Genomic DNA, 27039 nt, shown 5'->3' with positions numbered 1-27039 from the left:
CAGCCAATCCTGTTTAGGCAGCTTTATGCTGCTTGCCTTTTCTGGGAATGCAAGAAATGTCAATTATATAGATCCCCATGTATAAATGTTACTAGCATGGTCAAGGCCATCTGCGCTAATGTCATATGATGCTGACAAGCAAGGTCACTCTGTGACTTATTTTCTTTAATGGCCTGTGGAGATAAAGAAAGAGAGAATGACTGCTCAGGAAGACTGCTTGTCGTCCCAGACAATGCTGGTCTCTGTCTGCTTTGACATTTTTATTTTATTAAGTTTTATTTGTTTTTTGTTTCGTTTTGGTTTTAATCTAAATCTCTCCTCCTATAAAAATAAATTTTAGAAGTGGAAAAATTGCTTTGTATGACTTTCAGCCCAGCGTAATATTTAGAATATGAGTTTCAGTCTAATATTTAGAATATGAGTTTGCAGTAGTTTTCCGTTTTCTTAACTTTCATCATTTCAAAGATAAAAGAAAACATATAATAGTGTCTCTCATTGCTTAAAAACGGTGCTCTACAACCCTAAAATAGAGCTGTAAGTGTTAACAAAATAGATACTTTTCCTCATTGGTAGAACCAGTTGTATCTTTAAGTACAGGAAAAGATCAATAAAAACAGAATGTTTGACGTAGGCTTACCTGAAACATTAGTCTGGCAAAAAGCTATTTTCAAAATAATTTATTCTGAGGTCTTCCTACAGAACGAGCAACAGTGCAAACAAAACAGGTACAGCATACTTGTGAACACACTGACAATTGGAATAGTAGTAACATTTAGCTCATACACAGAGTTTTACATATTCATACTTGTCCTTGTTGTGTACCTACATATAGGGTTGAATAGTGACTGGCAGGTCTTCAGGCACAGCATGTAAAATGAGGAGTAAGAAAGGAGTAAGAAAGGACTGGGATACAGAATTCCCAAATCTGCCACAAACATGCAAGATAAGGTTAGGCAAATCAATTAGTTTTACTGTGCCTCAATTTCCCAATCAAATAAAAATAGACAGATGATGAAAATTAGCTGGGAAATGTATTTCTGCATATTTCGATAATGTTCCTGATATCTGGACAGGCTTTCAAGTCAGGGTTCTCTGAGCAGTCCAGAGAAGGCAATAAAACACTTTAAAATACTTATATTTATTCTAAAGGAATGATGCTTGTTGTGCTTATAATGGTATTTTTCTTTGTGCTGCCAGTCTAAGAAAAGTAATATTATATAATCTTTATAATAGTACAGTCATTATGAGGATGTCTGGAACTACGCATCCTTCCTAGTTTTATCTCACATGTATCTTTGAAATTAAGTTGGATTGAGACACCCCATGATCTTGAGCTGACATTCAGCACAAATCACACTCAGAATCTAATCCATGCTGAAAAGTTATATTTACTGAATCCTTTTTATTGTTAAAATGTTAGTTTGCCAAAGATGTCAACAGAGGTCCTAACTAGGCAAAGAACAGAAAGTAAAGAGTGCGATTACCGTATCTACTTACAGCATTTTAATATAAATCACATTCAAAGTGTTTCTGATCATTGAAATAGAGAGAGAATTATAAAACTTTTTAACTCAAAAAATGTGAGGTTCGCATGGATGCTATGCTAAACCTCCATATGATGTTGTAATACAGTTTGCAATCAGATCCTCAGGAAAGACTTGCAGTTATTTCAATTTAAAATCAGTTCATGTGTTTGGATTTTTTGTTTGTTTTGGGTTTGTTTGGTTGGTTGGTTGGTTTGTTTCTTGTATGTTTTTGTTTGTTTGTGTGTATGTGTCTGTGTTTTTTTCTTCCAGCAAAGTTGATTATACATGATTCTTACCTTGTATAATACTTAGTTGCTATTTTTCTAATATTCCTTTATGGGGTAATTTCATTGCATCAGGGTCTGTAGGAGTTCTTTTGTTTCATTATACAGTAGAGAATAGTCTTTGCATACTTCTGCTCTTTCTACTGTCACCCTGATGCTGTCTCTCTTCTGTTTAAAATGCTGCCTCATCAATTGTTCTGACGTTATTCTGCATAGAAACCCAACGAAGGTTCCCTATGTTGCTACACTGAAGAAAATGTGTATTAAGTTCTGAAAGGTGAGGATAGCTTCTCAAGAGACAATTTTTTTGAAAAATGATATAGTGTATTAGTGTTAGACAGAGCTGAAAGAAGTTAAAATCACAAAATGTATGAAATGGAGCTCTGTCCCTCACCTGTGTTGCGTGGAAAGGTAAGCCAGTGACAAAAGCAGATTTCCATCTTATTCCGTATTTGGGTGTGTTCAGAGTGGAAATTAGTGTATATGAGGGAGGATGAGCTTCTAGAGGAAAAGTAGTATGCAGCTAATGGTAGGGGGAAACTTCAAAAAATTATTTTTAGAGAGGTGTTTAAAAATGATTCCATAGACTTAACACTATTGTCTTGTAGAAATGTATATCATTAATTGCTTTCTTCTTCCTTTCAAAAATTATTCACTGAACCCTGGACTCTGTCCCCAGGGGACTGACCAAGAGTGTCCAGGGGGAATTACTAAATTTTGTTTATATTCCTAGTGGAGATATTTCCTCCCACAGTGAATATTTTCAATACTTTAATCCCCCCAGAATAGGTTTACTTCTTCAAACTGAGTGAGGAACATAATAACTCCCTCCAAAGTCATTACCCTGAAACCAAATTAACCTGTTTAGATTTCCCTAATTTTATATTCTCAAAATAAGTCTTTAGGTGAAAATAATACACTAGAATGTACCATATAAGGCTTTGTCTGTTAGTTACTGCATATACCTTAAGTAACATTTCTGAATACTCCGATGTCTTGTGAATCTTTGAAAAGATTTTTTCATGAAGTGAAGTGTGTACTGCTCTTAATTTCTTATAGAGCTCTTCCTTCTGGTTGAGATGATTCACTACCTTTGCAGCTACCTGCAGAATACAGGTAGCTTAAATATGTGGGACCACAGAGCTGCATAATATTGATTATTTGCAGTTAGTCAAAATAATTCTGCTGCTGGTGGCACTTGCAATTCTGTGTATGCGAGACTGTGATTTATTCTGATCATATTGTCTATAACAGTATGTATTCTGCATATACAATGACTTCCAAGCTATAAACTATTAAGGTGCACATTTGATGATGGTGACATAAACTAACTGCTGTTCAGGTCAGAGGAGATGGAAGTTCTCCCTTTACTTAACAACCTTGTGTTTAAATTTACATGCAAATAGAAGGAGAGATGGGTTGTGTTCCTTGATGCTGTAAAGAGTAAAGCATAAGTTTATCTGTGCTAAGCCACTGGTCAGCTACAGGCTATTTATTTACTTTGTATGCACCAGCAAAAGCCTGAGAGAAGAAATTTTAATCCTCTAGACAGATCCATATATCATGGGCAAAGCAGAATCCTCTTTAATCAGAGCCCCTAAAACTAGCTAGTGATTTAAAATTATCTGCTTTCTTTCCGCTTGAAATAAGGAAAGCAGCTTCTACAGCAAAGTGTGCAAGAACCCAAATAATCTAAACCTGCCATATTAAAGACTGTAGCAGTTTTGTTTAATATCCTGAAGGACTGACAGTTAAGAGGAGGTAGAGAACCGTATCTGTTCATGCCTAATATATTAATAAAAGATTAAGAGGGTGAACAATTAAATATAAACATTATAGTCACATTTATACTATACAATAGTAAAGTAGTAACATAACCTAGTCTGTGTACACAAAAATACAGCTCCTGCATCTACTTATGCTTAAAAAAACCCAAAACAACAACAACAAAAAAACACCAAAAACACACATTTATTCCTCCTTTATATAACCTGAATACTACATACATAATATAAGTGAAATTGGTAGGGACAATTGGCATGAAATACATTTTTGTAATCTCAGAAACATGGAGGGTGCAATAATATGTGTTCCGACCTGTGTGATTTGTCTAACAATCTGGTTTTCAGAACGGCCATTATCCTGGTATCCAAACTTATTTGGAAAATGATAGCACTGCACATATAATAGCACTAATACTCATATGTCTTTCCCTTTCTGTGATTACAGAAACACAAATGAACTCAAGTTTCAACTGAATTTAAAGCAAATAAAACCATGAATAAAGCTATCATCAGATTTCAGGACCTGTTTGATTTTTGAGCATTGTGTTCAGGCCTCATCCTGTCTGAATGTGTATCAAACACAGTACCACAGCTCTTATTCCTCTGGTAATACTGTCATTGACTCAGCAGATAAATTATCTCAGTTCAATTTATAAAGCCAAAACTGGAGCTTTATTTCTCTCCCTCCACATGCCCTACCCCCCCTGCCCTACCCTTTTTTCCTTTTCTTTTTTTGCTTTCTCTTTTATCTTTTTTCCTTTTCTAATTCTTCTTTCTCTTTGCTTCTTTCTCTTTGTTTCTCTTTTTTTTTTTTTTCATATTAATTTTATTCACCTTATGGTTCTATATGCAAGAAATAGGCAGGTTTGTTGTCACAGCCTAGTTGCATGCAAAACATTAGAGGAAATCTGGAACCTGCACCTAGGGCAAAATCTCAAGTTATAAGAGACAGTAAAATATTCCGGAATGGAGAAGTAAACACCACAGTATCTAAATTTCACTAAACCCATTTTCTTTGAAGAGATTCAGAAAGACATGGTTGATCCCTAATTTTCCTTAGAGTTATAGGTGCCAAAATAATAGTAAATTTCTGTTAACTGCTTTTCTCCTTAAGCTTTTCTCCTTTCAAGGATCAAGTGGAAAATATTTCATGACCTTGCTCCTTTCGTTGCCTGGCATTTTAAAGAGATGATGATGGTGGTTGAATTGGACCTCTCACACCTGAGCAGCTCTGACCTCCACTGTCCGAGGGGCAGGGTGACTAATCAGTAAGATTAACTTGCATTCCCTAATTCAGACTGAGCTGCCACCTAAATAGATGCTTCCTGTGAAGAAACCTGACTGAGGTAGAGGAGGTGAGGGGTTAAAGGGTGGCTGTAAGAAAAAAATCTGGTTTAGATTTCAGCTATCAGTTCCACATAAATTTTGCAAAGTTAAGAATCCATAAATGTTGCACCTGGAATCATGTCTGGTCACAGGATTGAAAATGTTTCTAAAAGTCCTTAACTCTTTGTAGAGAGATAAACTTAGTTATTTTTTATTGAACTTGAAACAGATTATCTGCATACAATAACCAGAAAAAAAGTAGCTCATGTGAGGCTGTTGGCTTGTTTTATAAATTCTGAGACTTAATTCTGGGAAAACAAACAAACAAGAAGGAAAAGGGAAAACTGGCTGCTTTAGAACTGAAGAAAACTTCACAGCTGAAAGCTCAGTCTTATGACAGACATACACCCCTGTGACCTGTGAGGAGCCTAGAAGAATAGCTCAAAAAAGGCAGCAGCCCCCTTTGCCTCAGACAACTTCCTACAGCTTTTATGTTTATTGTTTTCATTGTGTCAGGAAAAAATGGGAAGATCAAAGACTCTAATTCCTCTTGAGTAGCAGCATACTACAGTGACACTTGAGAAGCTTTTCCATCAAATTTTTCTCCCAGAATTGAGTCATGCCCAAGGTGGCCTCTCCAGTTATCAAAACAAAGACCAGACCATGTAGTGCAAATATGTATTTGTTTCTTCAACAGGTGTACATGAAGGGTGGAGGTGGTAACACAAGGGAGGAGTAATTTCATTGTAATTGATCAAGGAAAGAATTACCCTTGGCCTGTAGGGCAGCATTGTGGCATCTCTCTTGTTCCTCTTCCTCTGGAAGTCAGCCGCAAGTTGTGTCCCAGACAGGGAAAGAAGCAGTGGGCAACACTGTCCAGAGGTGCAATTTATAGACTCCAGAGCTGAGGGTATATGAGTAGTTAAAAAAAACAGTTTTATCCTCCATAGGGTCTGCTAGTAGGGATTGTGAGCTTGGCTACATCCCCAGGGAGGGGAGCTATGCTGCTCAGAGGAGCGTAACCATGTTTTGACCATCTGCACCACCTACCACGAGCAACACCCCAGGTGTCTGATGTAGGTTGAGTATGTTACGTGAGTGGTGCTTGGAAAAGTGAAATCCTTACTTCCCTCTTTCCTTACATGCCTCTCTTTCCTCATCTAATCTTTGGTTTCTATATCAAAAGCATTCAGAGGACTGTGACTTCAGGGCACAGGTTAAGCATGGCTGCTTCTAGCACATTTTCCATGCCCAGAGCAGCAGATTGTTTTGCTTCGAGAATGATGTTGTAGCAGCACTATAAAACTGAGTTATAGGTTGCTCTCTACTTTGGCTCTGTGGGGAGATTTCTCCCCTTGCATGCACAGGTCATGCTAGAAACTTGCTTAGCAGAAGCAGCTCTATCCAGCAGAGGTGACAAATACAGCAGATAAAAGTTTATTTGTTCTGTATTATCATTTGGCACACAATTAGAACAGCCATCTGTTCTCTTAATTTCTATCAACCCAATTTAGACTGCAATAACGTGATGCCATTAGATGTGTTTCCAACAAAGTGAAACTCAAATATGATTTTTTTTAAACCACCATGAGGAAGACATTATCCCTATTTAAAAACTAACAGCATGCTGGGGGAAAAGGCATGATAAAAGAATAATTAATGTTACACTTTCAAAATATTCTCATTTTCATATTATGCACTAATTCTACAGGAAAGTGTTCACATTTTCTTATGAATTATACATGAGAACAATTTCACATAGGAAACCTAAACAGAATTATTTTAACTTATTACTCAGACCTGTAAAAATTTATTTTAATCAGTGATATTATACAACCTAATGGAAAGCATTAAAAACCTTACATAAGAGCAATTTCATAATTGTTAATGTGACCTCTTCTCACTCAGAGAAATGAACACACGATTTGCTAATGCAGCTCAACTTTAATGAAGTCACTAGGTTATTTAGGGCACTAGTCAGCATGTAGTAAAATGGGGGGTATGCTTCTAAAATGTCATGGGATTTGGAGCCCTTAATTCAGGCTGGTCAAACCAAGGTATGACCCAGTTTCTTCGCCTCTTGCCTGTTTGTTCTCTTCAGGGTCTTACTACTTCAAAATAAATACCTTCAAAATAAGTGGTTTGGTAGTATCTCAGATGAAAGCATAGATTTTAAGTTTCAATTAGTTAATGAAATTTAATTAAGAAAACAGGTGTTAATAAAGTATACAAACTATTCAAACATCAAGGCAAATGATGATATGGCTAGGTGAGTTGCGTAGGGAGATCAAATTGTGTGCTAAAGAGATCCGATTCAAACATACAGTTTTTCATACAGCCAGCTTTGTTGTCAAGGCAAACAGAAAATAGGTTGTATCTCCAGAATGCGGGAAATCTATTCTCTAAGTCCATGACTTCAAAAAGGAGATTACAATTTTCAATAACTAACTAAAGCAAGTTAGCATTGATAAGAGGACTACTGTAATTCCTGGATGCATAGATGGAAGGAAAATTTGTATGGAAAAGAGTGGTGACTTTTTGCATTCATTATTACTAGAAACACTATTGAACTTATGTGCATGATCTAAACTTGAAAAAGAACTTCAAAAAGTTGTTAAGGTGTTGAGTAAAACCTACAGGCATATTTCAAGATATGAATAATTCACAGTAAATGATTTAGGAAGTTCAATCTGTATAACTAATTAAGGAGAAAAATGGTTTAAGAGGTAATTTCCTCATGTTCTGTAAGTACTTAAACGGGCAGAAGATTTTTGACTGCAGAGGAAATCTTTAATGAAGGCACAGTAAGATCCAACTGCTGGGATCAAAGCCAGATAGATCACAAACAATACACTAACTTTTTAAAGTGAGAATAATTAACAATTGGAATAATTTACCCAGGAGTATTGCATGCACTTCACTTACAAGAAATCTTTAATCATGACTAATGTATTTTTAAAAAAGCCATAGCTTAACTTCCAGACATGGACTTGGTGGAATTAATGGGTGAAGCATGAAAGGTGGGAGTAAATTTCTCTAATGGTCTTTCTAGTCATTGGATCTATTTATTTTTCTTCAGTCTTGCAGTGAGGTAAATTCATGTTTTAATGACAAATGGAATGTTGGAGAAAGAATTATGTTTTTTGTCTGACTTGTGTGCATTGATCCACATACCTCAGTAAGATTCTCTGTAAAACATTTAAATTATAAATAGCAATATGTTACTATGCTTTCTCACCTCACCCAGGCAAAATATAGTAAGGGTTCCTAACATCCTTTGAACTCTTTGAATGAAATACATGCTACACATATTGAGCCAGGTTTTCAGATGCACCATGCATTGAAAGCCAAAAAAAAAAAAAGAAGAAGATATAAGCTTTCAACATCTCTGAAAATCAGATGTTGAAATTATTATAATCAAGTTTTCAAGGCATTAATACAAACACTACTGAGGAGGAATAATAAATGGGAATTATAAGCTATATTTTGACAGTGTTCTTTATAATTGTTGTGAAGGAGTCTTATCTGCCTACCTCCCTTAATGCCTGATAACAGCCAAACAAACAAAAAGTTTCAGACTATCTGGAAGGATGTTCCATAAAAAAATATTCAGCATATTAAGTAGATGAGTCAAAAAAAACCAGACTCTTATGGGAAAGCAAGTGCAATTAAATTAAATGTGCCTCAAGAAGAGAGCACTCCCCTAGATCAACAGGGTAATGAGAGCTTGTCGATCCCCATCTTGGTGCATTTCTAAACACTTTTTGAAGTACAGAAGGCAGAACACTCAACACTTTGGCTTTGTCACAGCTGACAGACTGTCAGTTTTAATGAAAATGATCTCCATTTAGAAGATGACAGAAATTACATGCATTTCCCCTTTTATTTCTCTGTCATCTTTTCTGTCTCGTGTTTTTACAGTAGAAGGAGGGGCTAGTTATTAAAGCATTACATAAGTATGCAAAATATATTAAGAAGAAGAGAGGAAAAGGAAAAGCTTTAGCCCTGCAATTATACACAATGTGTGTTGGTGAGAAAGGTATATTGTGGGATAACATCTGATGTGTGGCAATAACTATTTATTTTTAGTTATCTTTAAAGAGAGTTAGGCAAAAAAATTCTAGATACTGCTTTAAGTGAAGGTTTTTATTATATGATTGCCTGAGTAATTTCCAACAGGAAGATGATCTATACAGTGTTAGATAGCTCAAGTACGTTCATAACTTCTCTAGAGAATATTGCAAGATAACACTGAACAATTTCTTGGCTCCGCACAGTTTTCACAAGCCTCTTTTATAAAGTGCCAGGCTTTTAATAAGTGTATCCACTTGCATTGACCCAGATGTATAACTGCATCTGAGGAAACTTGCTGCCAGGGTTGAGGAGGGAAGCCTGCACCTGAAAATGCAAGTCAATACTATGGGATCTAGAAACAACCCACAAATCTCCAACCAGTTGGTAGCTGCTCCACGTGCTTGCCCACTTTCAATTCCAGCACAAGAATTAGCAGTAATAAAGTGTACAAGGTAGAAATGCTGAGGAAATGAGCTTTGGGCAATCTTAAGGGAAGCTCTGAATTTCATCATCTAACTTAATTTATGTGACAGTTGCTTCATGCTTGTCATAAAATGAGAGACAATTTTAATTATTAATGATGGCATGTACAGGCCATATAAAAAAATTGTGCAGAAGATCTGAAAACAGTGAGAGATTTAGAAAAGCATAGAGAAAAGGATGAATCTTTAAACTTTGGACACATTTGATGATCTTAAACTTGTGCATACTAGTAGTCTTCAACAGTGTGACTTTTTGTAGAAAATTAATTGTGTATATTTAGCAAAGGTGAAACTGGATCCCAGCAAACAAAAGCTATATGAAGCCATCGCACAAGCAGTGCATTTCTGCCTCTCAGCTGTTTAGGTTCCACTTGCTTAACACAAATATACGGCATGTACAGATATACTGGAGGGACCAAAATGGCCACAACAATCCCATTAGCACCTTTTAATGTGTTCCTTGTCGCATGATGTGATATGATAGCAGCTGAGCAGCCTCTCCACCAACACCTAGCACTATACGGCTTAGTAATCTGTCGTGATTTAACCCGAGCTAGCAATACAACCACAGCAGCCACTCACTCACTCCTCCTCTCACCCCCCAAATAGGGGAGAGAATCAAAAGGAAAGGGAGAAACTTGGACTGAGAAAAACACAGTTTAATAAAATAACAAAATACTGATGCACTACTAGTAAACATATCTATAGAATAGAAGTAGAATATAAAATAACACATACTCGATGCAATTCCTCATGAACTCTGTCCACACTGAGCAGCTGGTCCCAGGCAGCAGAACCTGGTCCCAAAGCCAACCCCAGAGGAAAATGGCAGAAAGGCCCAGAGGCCTCTGTAAAATGGCAGGATGGCAAAAGAAAGTCCCAAACAGAACTCCCCCAGCTCCAACAAAAAAGAGGAAACAAGATGAAGAAGCAAGAGAGAGCGAGTGACTGGAAATCCTGATACTCCTTAAATATGAAGCATGATGCTAATGGGATGGAATATTCTCATTGATCAGTCTGGATGTCAATCAAGCTCTGCCCCATCCATGCCCCCCTTCCTCGCTGCCTCACACCTGTGGGCAGAGCTCAGGGTGTCCTTGGTTCTCAGACCAGAGCAATTAAAAACATTAGTTCTGCCACGGGGTGTTATCTTCTTGTTCTCAAATGAAGTCCAAATAATGACCATGCTAGCTATGAAAAAGAAAGGTTTCTGACTGCAGGAAGGAAAATTAACTAATTTTCGGTCAAAGCAGCACAACACCCCACCTTGAAAAGTCTGATCTAAGTTTTCATGAGGCTGCACTGCATGGTGTAGGCAGCCCCAGTTCAGCAGCCTGGCAGGGCTGCCAGCTGAGTGGGATTGCTGTGGGCAAGCACACATCTGAATTGGCTGTGCTGTCTGAAATACAGAGCTGTTCCGTGCTCACATGGCTGGAAACAAGAAAGAAGAGATTGTCTTTGCTGCACACCCATCATCAACCTCAAGCAAAGTCCTTAAACATGATGCCCATCTCTTGAAGCTATAATTTTGTACTCCCTGCAGACTAAGGGAGACAACTGCACTTACCTCTAGTCCTTATAACTCATTTCTTGGCAAAGGTAGATTTGTTTTATGCATATTTCAGTAGTGCAGAATCTGCATGTTACACTGGAGTCAAACGGCCTGTAGTTTCCACAACCAAATTCTAAACATCATTTTAACCTACAGTTAGGGTTAAGTGTAAATCTTGTTAAAGGTTACAGATGTTGAGATGTGATGAGGAGATAGGGTAGAATGGGAAAAGTGCTTATGTCTGAGTAATTGAGTACTGTGAAGAGAAAAAGATGAAAAAGCAGAGAACATGACACTCCATCTAGGAGTTATTACATGAGAATCAGGAAAAAAAAAAAAAAAGAGTATTCTTTGGCCAGCAGGAAGTACTTCTTTGTGAATCAATATGAACCTGCCTCCCTGAAAGGTGGTAGAATTCCCCTTACTGTGGCTTTGGAGCTGGGCCGTGACTGACAGCATGAAAAGAACAATCTTGTGATTGTTAATGGGGTTCACTGGATGACTGCCTGCACACTTGCAGGCTATCTTTTCTGGTTGCTAGTGAGTAGCTTTTAGCTCCCTAGCATTTGTCTAAAACCTCATTAACACTTTTGGTCAATTCAAGTTACTTTGTGACTAGCAAATAAATAACTTGTTAGTAATTCAGAAGCTAGGTAAAACACATTCTTTTAGTTTAACCTATTTTTAGTAACTGTCTATATCATTTCCTCCAAACACTACAGCTAACATATTAAAATATAAGAGGCAAGATAGCTTTGCATTTTTCATGTAACCTTTTCAGTGACATATTTCAGACACCTGGCTGTAAAACTGAAACATTACCTATTCAGGAGCTTTTCCTACTACACTGAACAGTACATTTTTTTATACATAATCTGTGTTGAAATATAAGCCTTCTGTATTCAAACAATTATATTTTCAGAGTAATATGAAGTCAGTATGGCCTCTGTATAAGAAGGAGCCTCCCTAGCCCATAAACCCCCCTGGAATATAGTGGAATATAATGTTGCTCACAGCTGAGGAGAGTCCTCTTGCCATCTAGTCCTTTCTCCTCCTTCATACCTTCCCTTCCCCAGCTCTTCTCCTTCAGTAGCAGGCAAGTAGATCAACATCTTTTGTGCCTCCATTCTGGGGATTTGTTTTATTAATACACTTCCTAGTAATGGCACATGTTATTCGAACAAGCAAGTTATTTCAGAAAATAAGTGCAATGTGGTTTACGTTTTTCCAAAGTTGTGACCTAACTGCTTCCATGCTTGTGCCTCGACTTTCAGGAGAGCAAGGTCAGTCAAGACAAGTCACTACTGTGGTTATTTTATAATTCAGTATGCATACAAAGATGAGAAAGGTGGGTTGATGTTGCTTTATTTAATATTCTCTGCTGTAAGAGTCAGTTCTGTCCTGTAACATTAAATGGTTGTTCATTTTTTCCCTTTTCTTTTAGATTGTTGCTTAAAGAAGATTGCTCTCTGTAATAATTCCATTTTCTTTCTGTCTTTTCTCTGCTGTATTGCTTTCCCACTGGTGCTTTTGTTAGCGAGTACTCTGACTACACTTAAATATTAAAAAGTCATTAATCAAATAGAGTTCTGAAGAAAAGGAAATATTTCTTACTACATACTACTGAATATTCACCCATAATGGGTTTCATCTTTGTGTATTCTCTCCCCTAATTTGGTAGCCAAGTATATTTTATAATACCCAGGTACAGGTGTTTATATAGTAAGAGCTACCAGCTACATTAAAAATATATTAACATTTTCTCTAGCGTAAAAGTTTTAAAAAAGCATACATAGTTTAGACTACAGTATTTTTTAAATTGAAAGACTGGCCAGATTCATTCTAACCACATTATTTACATTTATCATAATATGGAAAAAGCTTCAGAGTAAACATGTGCCATGTAGGTGTTAGTTTTTCGTGCCTCTGCTTTTAGGACATGCATTTATAACAAAGGAGAGCCATCTGTGAAGGTGTTAAATGATCAAAACTGCACATGTGTACATACGTTTCAGGAAGTTTTCCACCTATTTTAGAGTCAAAAATAAAAAACACATGTTTAAGGAGAATTTCAATGATACTGTTTCAATTTGAATGAAATGCTGTCCATGAACATGTCAGTCTTATTCAATTTTAGGGGGCAGTCACTTTGCTGGACTTCATGTTTTTCCTGAAATACAGTTTTCTGTGCAGATTTTTTTTTTTTTTTTTTGATATATGTTTTGATAGTAAATAACGCATACTGTGCTGTTTATTTCAGCCCATCTTTCAGACAAAAGTCTGTCTACTCGCTTATATTGTGTTTTTCTAACCACAGACTGCAATATTACTTAAAAAAAAAAAAACGTCCCCAGCAGATAAGATACTGCATTGACTTATCTTCTGCCAGTATCTTGGCTGTGGAAGTAATGAGCTGCAGAGAGCTCAGCCCATCCTGCTGAGGCCTGGAGTTCATTAACCTACAGGAAACACGGACAGGGTGGGTGGTACTGGTCCTGGCACTCGTGCTGTCCAGCCTGCAGCGAGCACAGGTGTGTGCAGCTTCGCTGGGATCAGCAGTCCAGGCAACATCAGCATGGCTGGTTTTGCTGTCTTTGTTTTCCCATCACACCCAAAGCAGCCTGTGGAGCAGGGCAGTGCAATGCGTGGTTCTCCTGGCCAGAATCCTTTGGCAAATGCATCTCATATTCTTGGGGTAAAAACTTCGTCCTTTTTGTGAGTTGTTTTTGTTTCAGTTTTACTGGACAAGAAATGTCATTTTTGCTAATATAATTTAATTATGCATGCTGTCCCAGAGCATCTTTTTAACACATACAGCTCTGCTGTTGAATTGCTATCATATCACTCTACAATATCGAATTCAACTTGATTAAATTCTGCATTGGATCTTTACCCTGTATTTTATTTCAGATGCCTCTTGGATCTTTTCTTTCCTTCATCCCTCACATTTTCCTTACAGGTCCCTACCTTTTTAATAAGAAGTGCACATGAATTAATATCTTTATAAGCACTTGCATTGAGTACTTAGTAAATTTGCAGTTAGCAACTTCTAGACTCTGGCAAAAAGACCTTCAGGACCCTCCAGCCTGGTTCATCCATCCCCCAGTGTAAGCATGCAGAACTGAGTAACAACCTGCAGATATTTTAAACACTTCAAATTTTTTTTGTCTTTCAGGACCTAGATTTCTCATCACATCCACGGGAGCCTTGTATATTTTAGATGTACAGAATGAAGATGGACTGTACAACTACCGATGCATCACAAGGCACAGATACACTGGAGAAACACGACAAAGCAACAGTGCAAGACTTTTTGTATCAGGTGCTCCAATATATATCATGTTAAATAAAGTATTGTATGTACCTCTCTCTAGTGTGTTAAATTAGCAAAGCAGGTTCTTGTGCACTAACAGCCAAGTCCTCTACCAAATGGCAGGTAGATGTGGTCAGCTGTGAGCTTCTACTGCAAAATAAAATGTCACATTTAAAAATAAAGTTTCTGTTTTTCACCTACCTGCAGCAGGTAGGAAAATGAGAAGGCAAATAGGTTATTTCAGCTTGTCCTTATAATTGTACATTATCTCCTGATTTTTTTGTGTGATAGACTGTTGGGTTCCTGCCACACACACACCAAACACTTAGGGCTGTCAGTACAGTGCTGCTCCAATCCCACCTTCTCCCATTTTTGTCTCAGCAAGAGGAGGTACCAGTTGTGGATGAGGTGAGAAGGAGAAGCAGACACCAGGCCTGGGTTTTCAGGTTCCTTTCAAACATCTCTGTATAGAATTAGCTCTTCCCCACATCCTCTTCCTCTCCTTCATTTACTGGGCACTTGTAACTGCACCCTGTGCTTGCATGTGAGCAAGTCTGCAATTTTATTCTCACATCTATAGAGTTAGCCAAGACTGTATTCCAGACTATGTCTTCTTTCTGCCTATATCCTTGCCTTACAGAAGACATGCCCGCTATCCCACTGAAAGCCCCATAGAGCTTTTTCTCCTTTTCACTGTTAATAAGTTACCCTAAAGATCCTAATCCTAAAGATCATTCAGGGTATGGTGACCTTCACAGCCTAACAGTCAACAGGGCCATTGTCTTTTCAACCTTATCTTCTTGTCTTTTTGTCTTTTTGTTAGGTAAAAAAAAAAAAAAAAAAAAAAAAAAAAAAAAATCTAATGGTTAGGTTTCAGCTCTTCATCCTCTGTTCGAGAGCCCTAAGGGAGACAGAGGTGTGCACAAGGATTTGCATCAGTAGCATGCCTTCTGCCCTCCTCCCAAATGGTCCTTGTTGAAGGATTCTGGAGCCCTCTGAACACACAAGTCAGTACTTAAATACATTAATGATAAAAAAATAGTGTGATTATCTGGGTTAGAATCACTTACCAGTCAGATCCAGGAATTTCTTCCTTTGATATGTGTTCCCTGTGGGCAGAACTGTTGCCTCTGCTTTTCCAGCCAGATGAAGAAGTAGTTTTCCTGCACAATAATTTGCCTGCTTTGGTCTTATAAGGATAGGCAGGTTCCTACCCTTCTAGCTGGCTCCATAATATGGTCTGTTTCCGTATGAAATCATGCTAAGGCTGAGCTAGTGGTAACATAAATAAAATCAGACTTGTATCTTGGTTACCACAGGAAAATTTCTAGTTATTTTGCTAAACAAAAAGGGAAAATGGAAGCTCTGTGTTGTTTGTAATTCAGGGCAAACACCCTAAAAGATGTGCACTGTCTGGAGTTCGCTTTTCTCTTCTCCTCCACAGACCAAATCAAAATAGGAAATCTTACCTGTGTGCAATAGCTGTCTTTTTTGATTCAATTGTGTTAATTATTCTCTATTAGAGCTATAGTGGATTCTGATTTCCAGTCTTTTTAGTCTACTGAACAAGTCCAGAAATTATGGGCAGAGTTTTTCTCTTAATATTTCTCTAACAGGTTTTGTTTTTTCTTTACTGGCATTTATATTTTAAAATAGTCCTTTAAGAACTGAGATCAGACAGTGCATGAACATAGTTGTGAAAGGTCTGCTTGCATGAGACCTACATTTTTGCCTGCCTTTTACATCCATAAATATTCTTTGTTTATTTAGGAATGAAATATTTTGTGTTGGATATTGATCACAGTCTCTTGGCCACATTTTTAATATGAGTTAAGTTACCTTACTGAAGATTATGTGCATAGCACCTACACAGGCAAATAATTAATATGTCTATGACCAAAGCAACGTTCCAAATTTCATCCAGAATGAGAACATTTTGAAATCATGTGGCCTTTCAAAATAGAATGAAAACCAAGGCTATTAACATGCTATAGAATTCCTCTAATACCCATTGTAGTGCGTTTTCCCAAAAATTATTTTGTCCAGCCATGAATCCCCGGTTTAAAAATCTTTACCATTTAACTCGCAACCTCCAAAAAATCCTTATAACTTTGAAAGCATAATGAATTTCTTTTTCTGTCTTTCAAAGAACATACAAAGCAGAGTATTTTAGAACAGTATTTTGCCTCAGTTTTTCAGCCATTGTCCTTCTTAGGAGTCATTTACAGCTGAGTGATGAAGCATAGTAAAATAATCATTCAACAGAGTCCACACCGCATATTGGAACTGGGAAATGTTACTTTGCTATTTTTTGCTATTTGCCTCATTTCAGGTGATAGCAAATGAACCCTGGGATTTATTTTGTGGTTTGGTTTGCTTTGTTTTTAACTGGAATATAGGCAACGTAGGAGCTTCAAATAAGAGTCTGTTCCAGGGACATCCCAAAGAGATGTTTTTGCCATCTTCATAAATGTATAGGTACAGAGTGCAAGAAAGCAGGTCACTGGAATAATATTTTGTGTACCTCAATATATTTTAAATACCTCCTCTACAAGAACCAGCTCAAGGCTTCTCAAGTACGTAGGCAAATCCCAGTTTAGCTGGTCTGTGGATGGGAATCCAGGCTGGGCTGTTCCTGCCAATGCTCAGCTTAAGAAGTAAAAAAGTGAAGGGAGGCAAAGTAGGGATAGAGGAGCGAGGGTCGGGTGGGTGTTCTTAAAGGGTGACACATGGCAGCTGCAGAAGGGGGCTGTTTCTCCCGTGGCATCTGCTGCCATAGCCCCCAGCTTTTGAGGAAAGCCTGCCTGGTTTCCTGGGATTCTGCCTTGGCATGGGGGCAGGAAGACAGCTGTTTATTTGCTGTCACCACCAGTTTGTTGCCTCAGGTGGTTTCCCACTTTGCCTGGACTCAGCATCGAAGGACATGTGATCCTCTACAGCAAAGCAGGAGGCTGTCAGAGTGTGATATTTACTAACCACAATTTTCCCTTACCATTACTTTAAATTCTCCCCCAGTGGCCCCCATCTGGTTTCAAAGTCCATGCAGTACTTTGTATTTTGTACTTAAAGGACTGGAAATGGGACCACATATGTCCTTCACAAAGTCTTGAAGTTAAAAGCATGCAGAGAAGATACAAAGATGCTGTGAGTTTTGAGTAGGAATGTACAACCAATACCTTTATAAGTCAGATCTACTTTTTTATTATTTGATTATTACTTTCAATTGAAGAAACTGATTTTTTTTCTAGAGGTACCCTTCCTGAGAGTCATAGCTGTAGTTTCTTGCATGCTTATGTTTCTACTGAGTGAATACCCCAGGCTGCGCAAAAGAATCTATGCACTGAAAACATAGATGCCTGATGACTGAAAAGGCAAGAAAGGAGCTTGCTAATCAATTAGTCAAATTGACATTGGCCTTCCCAATAGCATACTGGCAGATTGTGCTTTCACTAAGCCAGACATAAACAGTATGGCAAGCTCAAAAATATAACCCATCTTGGTGCCAAATATGGACCTCGAGGCTACTGATGCATGCAAAATCATTTGTTTAGCTACTGGCTGACATGTTTCTAATGAGAAAGACAGTAAATTGCTGTAAACTGAATGTGGTTTTGCCTTCAGTGGCTCAACTTTTTTGCTGGCACCTCTAGGTGCCACTATGGTTATCTTTCCTCGAACCTGGTGTTTAGGGCTTTGTCTAAATATTCACATAAAATTTACTTGTCCCATTTTTTTACCATCACAATTTTAATTTCTGGATTGATAACTAGCACAATGCCTCTACCTATTTGCTCTCAAATGTATCCTCACAGGTGTGGCTACAGTTCATGAAGTTGTATCTAAGTGAATTTTAAACTAAATGGCTCAGGTCCTGCTTACACTATCACCTGAGTAGCTTGAATTCAGCATGAGCTGTTTCTTTAATCTCTCCAGCTCCAAAGAGGAACCTGCTGCAGCTGCCCTGTGAGCATTACCTGAGCTAGCTAAGTGAAAGACCACTTGAAAACATCAAAATGCTCGCAACCACACCCAAACCCAGGCAACTATGATATAGATATACTCAAAAAGAGATTGGTATGTCATCTAGGAGTAAAAGGAGTTGTTTAGCATGTGGAGTTTCTTCGTGAGGCATAAGTCTTAGCAAGGTGGGTACATGTGGTGAGAAAATACTTAGATGAATATTTGTTGATTTATTGTTCCGTATTTATGTTGCAATAGCTCCAGGGTGGACTTCTACCGTGCTGCATGCTGCACAAAACTATAAATTACATCAGCCTCTTCCTCCAAAATTTTTAAAAGTTAAAAAGCCTGAATCACAAACAGAGGACAATTTCTGATGGGATACACATACCTCTGGTGAAGGCACTCTGCCAGATGTCTGTTAGATACATAAATATATGTGCCAGGTGCTACACAATTGTGTTGGTCTGAGACACTTTTCTTATTTAACTGAGCACAGAAAGCTGGAGTATTAAGTTATGTGTTGGTCTTGCCATGTTAAGTTATTTTTCCAGAGACGAAGAAAAGGCTAATCTGTCAGTTAGACTGCAGATAGAAGTTCCTGTGTCTCTGCCCATTTATCTTCTGTCAAGGGAATAAATTGCTCCTTAAGTTCAAAGCCTTCAGGCCACTGAGAAGTATGGAGAATGTGTTGCCTTCATTCTAGTTGAGCAGTGCAGGGATAACAATCGTAATTGTTAAAGCAACACATTTATGGCTCTCCATTCTTCTGATAGGGGACATGAAGTAAGACCAGAGAAATGGTTGCCACCTGGAAAAAATCCAGTGAGATCATTTCCAAGTAGTCATGAGATGCCTCAGTAACACATGATGTTGGATCTCAGTCACCACTACTGAAATATTACAGATTGCTGGCTGGGTCACAGTAGCAAATTGTAGTACATAAAACTCTGGGCTAGTCAGTCAAAAAATGCAAGAGAATAAATATTGGCATATTGTTTAATGAATGAAATCATTCTAATGCTCCCATTGAAAACTGCTGTTTATTCTTTCAGATCCAGCGAACTCAGCTCCATCTATTCTAGATGGGTTTGACCACCGTAAAGCCATGGCAGGACAGCGAGTGGAGCTGCCTTGCAAAGCATCAGGGCACCCTGCACCAAAGTATCGTTGGCTGAAGGACAATGTTCCCTGGGAGCCTGACAGCAGATTTCGGCAGACGGTTACAGGTCTGCTGATCGAGAACACGCGTCCCTCGGACTCAGGCAACTATGTCTGTGAGGTGTGGAACAACTATGGGACTGCTGAGATGATAGGGCGTCTATATGTAACACGTAAGTCCTGGACTGAGTGAAGCTCTCAGATCACTTTTTGCCTGGGTGTTTGCATCAAGGAAGATGTTACTGTGTCTTGCTGTACCTTCTGTTTTGTTACTTCACCTTAGCAATGCTTAAACTTCTCAAAGTTGTGGACCAACAGAAAGTAGGCTCTGTGGAGATGAGTTAGTTGGACAATTGAGGGATCAGAAGTGCAAATAGATGCAATTCATAATGTAGGTATATAATTTATCACATGGAAGATATGTAATTTAGAAGCTTGAATTGAATGCTTAAAAATAAATTGCAAATGTTCTCATGAATAAAGCTGCCAAACTCTCATTGCCATGACTCATGCTGTTCACTAATATTGAATACTCATACCTGCCCTCAGTAGAATATTCATGTGTGAATATTCTGAATGTTTCACAAATTCTACAAAGATAATTATTACTTAGAAGCACTGCACTGGAAAATTGTTATACTTCAATTGTTGAAAAACAGTTACTTCCTGGAATAGAAATAATGCTTTGTGAACTAACATTTCCACCTATACAGCATGACTAGCAATCTGAAATAGAGAAGTTTGTGAACATTTCAGGCCATAAAAATGTCTTCACAAGTAATTACATATAATGTATTTGGGCAACATAAAATTGAGATCAAAGATCAGTAATTCATAAATTATAACAGAGTTTACTTCTAAATGTATTCATAAAAAATAGTTGAATTCAATCTGCCTTGTATGACACAAAGTCAAGACTTTCAGAAATATGATGTAATGTTATACCAAAAGTAACCCCAGTGACTGGTGACAGACTTTCCTTACTGACTGTCCTGGGATAAAGTTAATTTACTTTGTAGTAGCTAGTATGGGGCCCAGTTTTGGATTTGTTCTGGAAACACTGTTGATAATAAAGGGATGGTTTAGTTATTGCTGAGCAGTGCTCACACACAGTCAAGAACTTTTCTGCTTTCCACACCACCCCAGCAGTGAGTAGGCTGGGGGTGCACAAAATGTTGGGAGGAGACACAGCCGGAATATTTGACCCCAAATGACCAAAGGGATATTCCATACCATATGTCATACTCAGTATATAAAGATGGGGCCTTTATCTCAATACACAAGTTTTCTCACTTTCATTCTTTGAATTCTGTCCCCCATCCCACTGAGAGGGGAGTGAGCAAGTGACTGTGTGGTGCTTAGTTGCCAGCTGGGGTTAAATCGCAACTCTGACTCAGCACCAAACCACCCAGTAGATATCTTCTGGATCAGGCTGGTAGGAAGAAACAGCTGGGTGAAGGAGTTTTATCCTCTTCTGCAGGGAAGGATATGGTTCAGTTTCTTGTATCATCATGGCTCTGAGACGTTGGTGGTGCCCTTGAGTGTAGCCATTTTGTTTAACGAGTCACTGAGAGTTTTGACCTTTTGTGGTCTTTCGGACGGGAAATATAGAGATATCCAGTGTCTTGCAACATGCATATGAGCAAAAATTAACTATTGTTCTGGACCATTGTAGAGGAAAGATGTGTTCCATAAATGACTGGATCCAGAATGACTGAGGCCGTTGACTTGTGTGGTTTTTTTCCAGGCCTCTTATTCCCAATGGACCACTAAAGATTTCTTCCAACCTGTGTGTTATAAGATGTTCAGTAAAGTGAATGAGTTAGCTGAGGAAAATTTAATTAATATGTATAAGCATGTACATATGCGTATGTATGCATGCTGGTAAAAAAAAATAAATAGGATGCTATGTATTTAACATCAGAGATTATATAAGTGGTGATAGTACTCCCTTATCTTTATAAGGAAGTGAAGCCAATGTACAAAGCATGAGATGAGATCTACATTCAGTAGTACTGATAACTGTTAAGTGGCAAGACGAAGATTGTTTTCCTGACAGTTACATTTATAACTTTTCTTCAACACTGTTCATCCTCTATTTTACAATATAAAACTTACATTACCTATGTCTTACTGTTTCTTAAGGCTGACTTGAAAATCTTGTAGTCTTCTGCTGAAGCAGAAAATCCAATAAGCCCACACTAACAAACTCTTATGTGTAGATAGATCCCATGGTTACCTATGGGTGTACCTACGTTAACATTTTACCATGGGTCTTCCACTCTTACACGCTAATCTCCTGGTCATTGATATTTACTGTGCTTGTTCATATCAGGGAGTGGTTTTGGAACATCTAAACCGGGTTCCTTTTACAAGAAATTAAACAAGATCAGTTTCAGGAATGCACCCAATGCACCAATTCAATGGTCCACACTGACCTAACGTAAAGTAACAACCTACCCTCCCAAAACATGTCTAGTGCCATTGTTAGGTCCTCAGCACCAGTGTTGTTACTCAGCAGATCTGCTCCTACTGTTTGTTTAGGCACGGTCTGGAGTATTACATCATGTCTTAAATAGCTTATCCCTATAGATCTATGTTTTGTGTCATGGATGTTGGAGATGAAAATGCTTTTTTAGAACAAATATAGACATCTGTTGGTTCGTTTTGGTTTGGTTTTTGTTTGTTGTTGTTTTTCAGAAAGGTATGGCTATGATTTTTGGTTTTCTCCTTAGCTGAGAGTTAATTTGCTACTCACACATAAATGTACATGTATACTTAATGTTCTTTATTTCCCTTTCCCTCTCCCTTATTTTGATTTAAATTTCCAGAACCACTAAAAGCCACGATCAGCCCACGGAAAGTAAAAAGCAGTGTTGGTAGTCAAGTGTCCTTGTCCTGCAGTGTGACGGGAACTGAGGACCAGGAGCTCTCCTGGTATCGTAATGGTGAAATCATCAACCCTGGTAACAATGTTCGGATCACTGGCATCAATCGGGAGAACCTTATTATGGATGGCATGGCCAAAAGTGATGGTGGAGCTTACCAGTGCTTTGTGCGCAAGGACAAGATGTCTGCTCAAGACTATGTACAGGTGGTACTAGAAGGTCAGTCACTACCTGCTTAGCAATTCTGGTCTCCATAATAATTTATATGTCATCTTTGGTATCATCATTTCATAGTGAGGAATCGAAGACCCTAGATGAGAGAAGGGAGGACTTATAAATTGTCAGTGAGTTTTATTGCATCCCATTCTGAACAAAAACTAATGGAATTAAAATATTGATCTGAAAACAAAAATTACTCCTGAGCAGTCCTTCCAGTCTTGTTTTTTTTTTGTTTTGTTTCGTTTCGTTTCGTTTCGTTTCATTTTTTTTGTTTTGGTTTGGTTTTGTTCAGGTGGATGGTAGTGGTGCTAGTTTTTTTTACATTAGCTTTTCAGTTACACATGAGAGAAGAGGTCTTTATTTAACTCCAAGCATCATCTGGGCATGGCTTTTATGATTGGCTGTATTGGCTGGAGGCTTGGAGATTGTCGTAACTAACTGACACAGTGTTCTACATGATAATCAAGTGAGAAAAGTTATCCATTTGTACAGAGCCAGTTCACTAATGAGGCTGTAGTGCAGTCATGGCATGAACACTCTTTTTAGAGTCTTTGTAGAAGAAGAAGAGATTACTTGCCTGGACTGAGTTACCTCGGCAACCATCTCCTGTGACTAAGAAAGCCTAAAGAGCATATTGATAATCTATCATGATGTCGAGAGAGTGCAGGTTATCAGAGAGCAACAGCAGGAACGGTTTCAAAGACACTCAGGTCTCACTGGGAAAATAATGTCTGCTTTAATCTCCAAAAAAAGCCTGTCACTTGAATTAAAAAAAAAAAAAGAGGAGGAGGAGTGGCAGAGGTACATAGTGTGCACACTCACAGATTTATTGGTCCTTTATCAGCTTGCTTTCAGGATAAAGAGCTTTTTTTGTTGTTGCTCTTGTTTTGTTTTCTGAGGGATGACAGTATCTAACACCCAGTAAAAGAAAGGAAGAGAGTTTGAGATGAAAATAAATAAATAAATTAGAAATCTGTCATGTAACCAATGGGACAGAAATGAAAAGGAGATGGGGACAGAGGAGAAAATTATGGAATCAAATAAAATCAAGTGGTCCCTCAGGGATGCCGAGGTCTTTCAGCAGTCTGAGAGTGGCAGTGCCTTATGTTTTATATTATGTGGCAAGAAAGAGAATTTTGCAGCCCTGTTTTTACTTCTGCTGTGATTCAGCATGTTTTGTGGGGATTCTTGCACAGATCATGCCAGTTCCCTCAGTTTCCTTGGTGATGTTGCACTGAAATTACAATGTAAGAACTGAGCTTTCCAGGGCAGTTCATCATGGTTCAAGCCTCCCAAACATACAGGTAATACATAGGAGAGTGTACATGAAGAGAGGGTACATAGTGTGCACAAATAGTATTTCACACAGAGCATGAGACATGTTAGCCTTGTCCTGTCATCCTCTGCCCTCTACAAAAGTGAAAGGAGTTGTCTTCAAAGGGCTTCGTGTACAAGGTGAGTTTTCAAAGTGTCTTTGGGCCCTCTCTAGGCAATAAGGAGCATTTTCCTTCTGTTTCTTGCAGACACTAATGCTGTAGGAACACTGGAGTTAGCTTACTTGCCACTTGGCTCTTTAAAACTGGACAGTACCTGCAACACTGTTGTTCAGACTTTGGACTGGATTGCTTTCTGTGTTCTGCATACTGAGCTTGATGTGTGGCCTTTTGCTCCCAGTTACACTGAAATTCCTTCTAGATACACCTTTGAAAGTATGATTTTCGAAGGAGAACAAACATGCGTTGCATGATCTCAGAAAGGACTTCTTAACTAATAGCAGAGTGCCAGCACTCCTCAACTCCCCACTGAACTCTCTAGATAGGTGTTATTTAATATTGCTCCCTACTTATAATCTCCAAGTTTCTGTCTCCATCCATTAACTTTATTTACTTGCCTGGTAGGGGTTGAGTAAATTGTGACATGGATCACAAGATAAAACATTTGAATGCTCTCATTTCAGATGAATGTTTATCTTTAACAAAAAAGGACCACAGAAATAAACTGGCATCACTGCTGTTACTGGCAATCTGTATTCAGAAAAGCTGTATTTAATAGTTTTCTAAATGGGGTATTGTGGATCAGGACTAAACTGCATTGGCACAGCTGTGCAAAATTAGACTATGCAAGTTATGCCTGGCTTTTGCCAACAGAATTCATCCTTAGCTTTCCAAGGACCTGTAATCCACCAGAAGAAAAATTCCAAATGTGTTGAAGCTTTGCTGTATGTCTTTTGTGGTGAACTGTATATGGCTTTAAGAGTTTTCTGCAAGAAGCTGGCAGTTCATACAGCTGTTCAGAGCCCCAATCCATCTATTCAGGTGCTTTTCCTTCAGCAGAATCAGTACTAGGTTTCTCAGAAGGTGAAAAAGAAACCTGCAGTAAGCAAAGTGAAAGGACTGTTTAAGTACTTTACCACCAAAATTTGTTTCCCTCTCTCAATAATTAGAGTTACATCCTGGAACACAATCGTGTGCATCACTTCTAAAAAAGTTCTTGGCTCATGTGATAGGGTCAAAGACAGAGGGAACAAGCTTTACACCATGTAAGTACTATTCGCCTGCTTTTCTTTCCCTTGGCAGATGGAACTCCCAAAATCATTTCTGCCTTCAATGAGAAAGTGGTGAGTCCAGGAGAGCCAGTCTCTCTTATGTGTAATGTGAAGGGGACTCCTCTGCCTACAATCACTTGGACTCTGGATGAAGATCCCATTGTGAAGGACGGCAGTCATCGTATCAGCCAGATTATCACCTCCGAAGGCAACGTGGTCAGTTACCTGAATATCTCTAATGCTCAGGTCCGAGATGGTGGAGTTTATCGCTGTACTGCCAACAACTCTGCTGGAGTCGTCCTGTACCAGGCTCGAATAAACGTAAGAGGTGCTTGTCAAATCAGCTCCTCAAAAAAACACACATAACTCATTGTAGTGGAAAAGAAGATTGTTGCATGTGATGAAATGAGTCTCGGAATGCCAAAACCAACTTACTGGTTTTCCTCTCCTTTTCTTCCTCCCTCCCTTTTCCCACCTTGCCTCTCCAGCCCCACCTAAAAAGTGTATGGTGTGGTAAAACATTGGAAGAACACTTTGGCTTGTGTTCTATAGCCAGTTTTTCCTATAGTCCTCATTAGTATACAGTTTCCTTACTTTAGTCCTGCTATGCATGGGGCTTTTTCCTTTCCTTTTCTCCTTTACTTGACCGACATTCATTGTAGCTATTCATATATAGAGTACTTTAGCTTGTACTTCTAGCTCTACATGGCATAATACCAATCCTCATGGAATTATACTTTATATACATTAAAAAAAGCTAACTTTGTCAGTGTTCTCATGTATAACAGGATTCTAGCTTTGTATCAGTTATGGTATTTCACATTAATTAAATCATCCTCGGCCTTTTAATTTTAATGCAGCAAAATTTTATCAAGCGAATGTTGGAAAATGCAAACATATATCCCCACACAATTAATACATATGCTTCAGGGTAAGGAAAAACTAGAGCATATAAAGATTAGGAAAACTGCTTAAGTAGCTCTTAAAAGCAAAAACTGTCAAATGCTAAGAAATGTTGTGTGAGTCACACCTGTAACTCATTAACTTTTGTATATTCAGAAAGATTATATGCATGTTTCCTCAAGTAAATATGCCTTTAAATTGTTTTCAGGAGTTTCTTTTTATCTTTCTAGGACCAGCAAGCATTCGACCAATGAAGAACATCACAGCAATAGCTGGACGTGACACCTACATCCACTGCCGTGTGATCGGCTACCCGTATTACTCCATCAAGTGGTACAAGAACTCTAACCTGCTACCATTTAACCATCGCCAAGTGGCATTTGAGAACAACGGGACACTGAAACTTTCAGATGTGCAGAAGGAAGTAGACGAGGGCGAATACACTTGCAATGTACTTGTTCAACCGCAGCTGTCCACCAGCCAGAGTGTGCATGTGACAGTAAAAGGTGAGGCTGACTCAGAAGACCAGATCCAAGCTAATAGCTGTATCATTTATAGAAATGCAGAATTGCACAAAACGGATTGTGCTAGCAGTTAGATAATGAGCACTTAAGGTTAGTCCAGATTTGTGTTTATTTTTAATGATGACATAGGTGCTAATCAGTCACTGTGTCTTGTTCACTCTTGACTTTTACCCTCCTTTGTTCAGCTAGCAAAGTATTGCTTTCTAAGTGGAAGCCTTGCAGAATCAAGCTTCTATGAGCAGTTTTCACTACAACAACTAAGTAGATTAATATTTTGTTACCTAGGTTTCACTGGTGACTCTCTGCTGGATGACAAATTTAACATTTTCATTAGCCATTGACTTTCCAGCTTTTAAAAAATAAGATGTGAATTTTAACCTATGTGTTTCTACCAATAAGCTGAGACAGAAAATAAAAGCATTAACCTTGATTTCCTCTTATTAAATGTGCTTTTCTGAGTGTTCTTGATGCTTAGAAAAGTAGCACTGTAAATAAATG

General features: G+C 38.3%; 1 protein-coding gene and 1 long non-coding RNA gene across 7 annotated transcripts in view; one reads left to right on the top strand and one right to left on the bottom strand.

The window, feature by feature from the left end:
- LOC135579830 (uncharacterized) overlaps positions 1-15547 on the bottom strand; it is a 78919-nt gene extending 63372 nt beyond the window's left edge. The window contains exon 1 of the long non-coding RNA XR_010473629.1: positions 15412-15547. This is a non-coding gene — a long non-coding RNA (uncharacterized LOC135579830). The remainder of the gene's footprint in view (positions 1-15411) is intronic.
- Positions 1-27039, top strand: part of DSCAM (DS cell adhesion molecule) — a 491184-nt gene that overhangs the window by 289613 nt on the left and 174532 nt on the right. For all 6 annotated transcript variants that reach the window (XM_065068401.1, XM_065068387.1, XM_065068394.1 and 3 more), the window contains 5 exons: positions 14204-14350; positions 19357-19635; positions 22294-22569; positions 25146-25442; positions 26248-26523. In XM_065068401.1, coding sequence (XP_064924473.1) covers positions 14204-14350; positions 19357-19635; positions 22294-22569; positions 25146-25442; positions 26248-26523 — 1275 coding nt within the window. The remainder of the gene's footprint in view (positions 1-14203; positions 14351-19356; positions 19636-22293; positions 22570-25145; positions 25443-26247; positions 26524-27039) is intronic.

The sequence above is a fragment of the Columba livia genome, chromosome 1, assembly GCF_036013475.1.
Source record: "Columba livia isolate bColLiv1 breed racing homer chromosome 1, bColLiv1.pat.W.v2, whole genome shotgun sequence".
Classification (NCBI taxonomy): domain Eukaryota; kingdom Metazoa; phylum Chordata; class Aves; order Columbiformes; family Columbidae; genus Columba; species Columba livia.
Note: the sequence above shows the minus strand (reverse complement) of the source record. Positions and strands in the feature narration are given on the sequence as shown.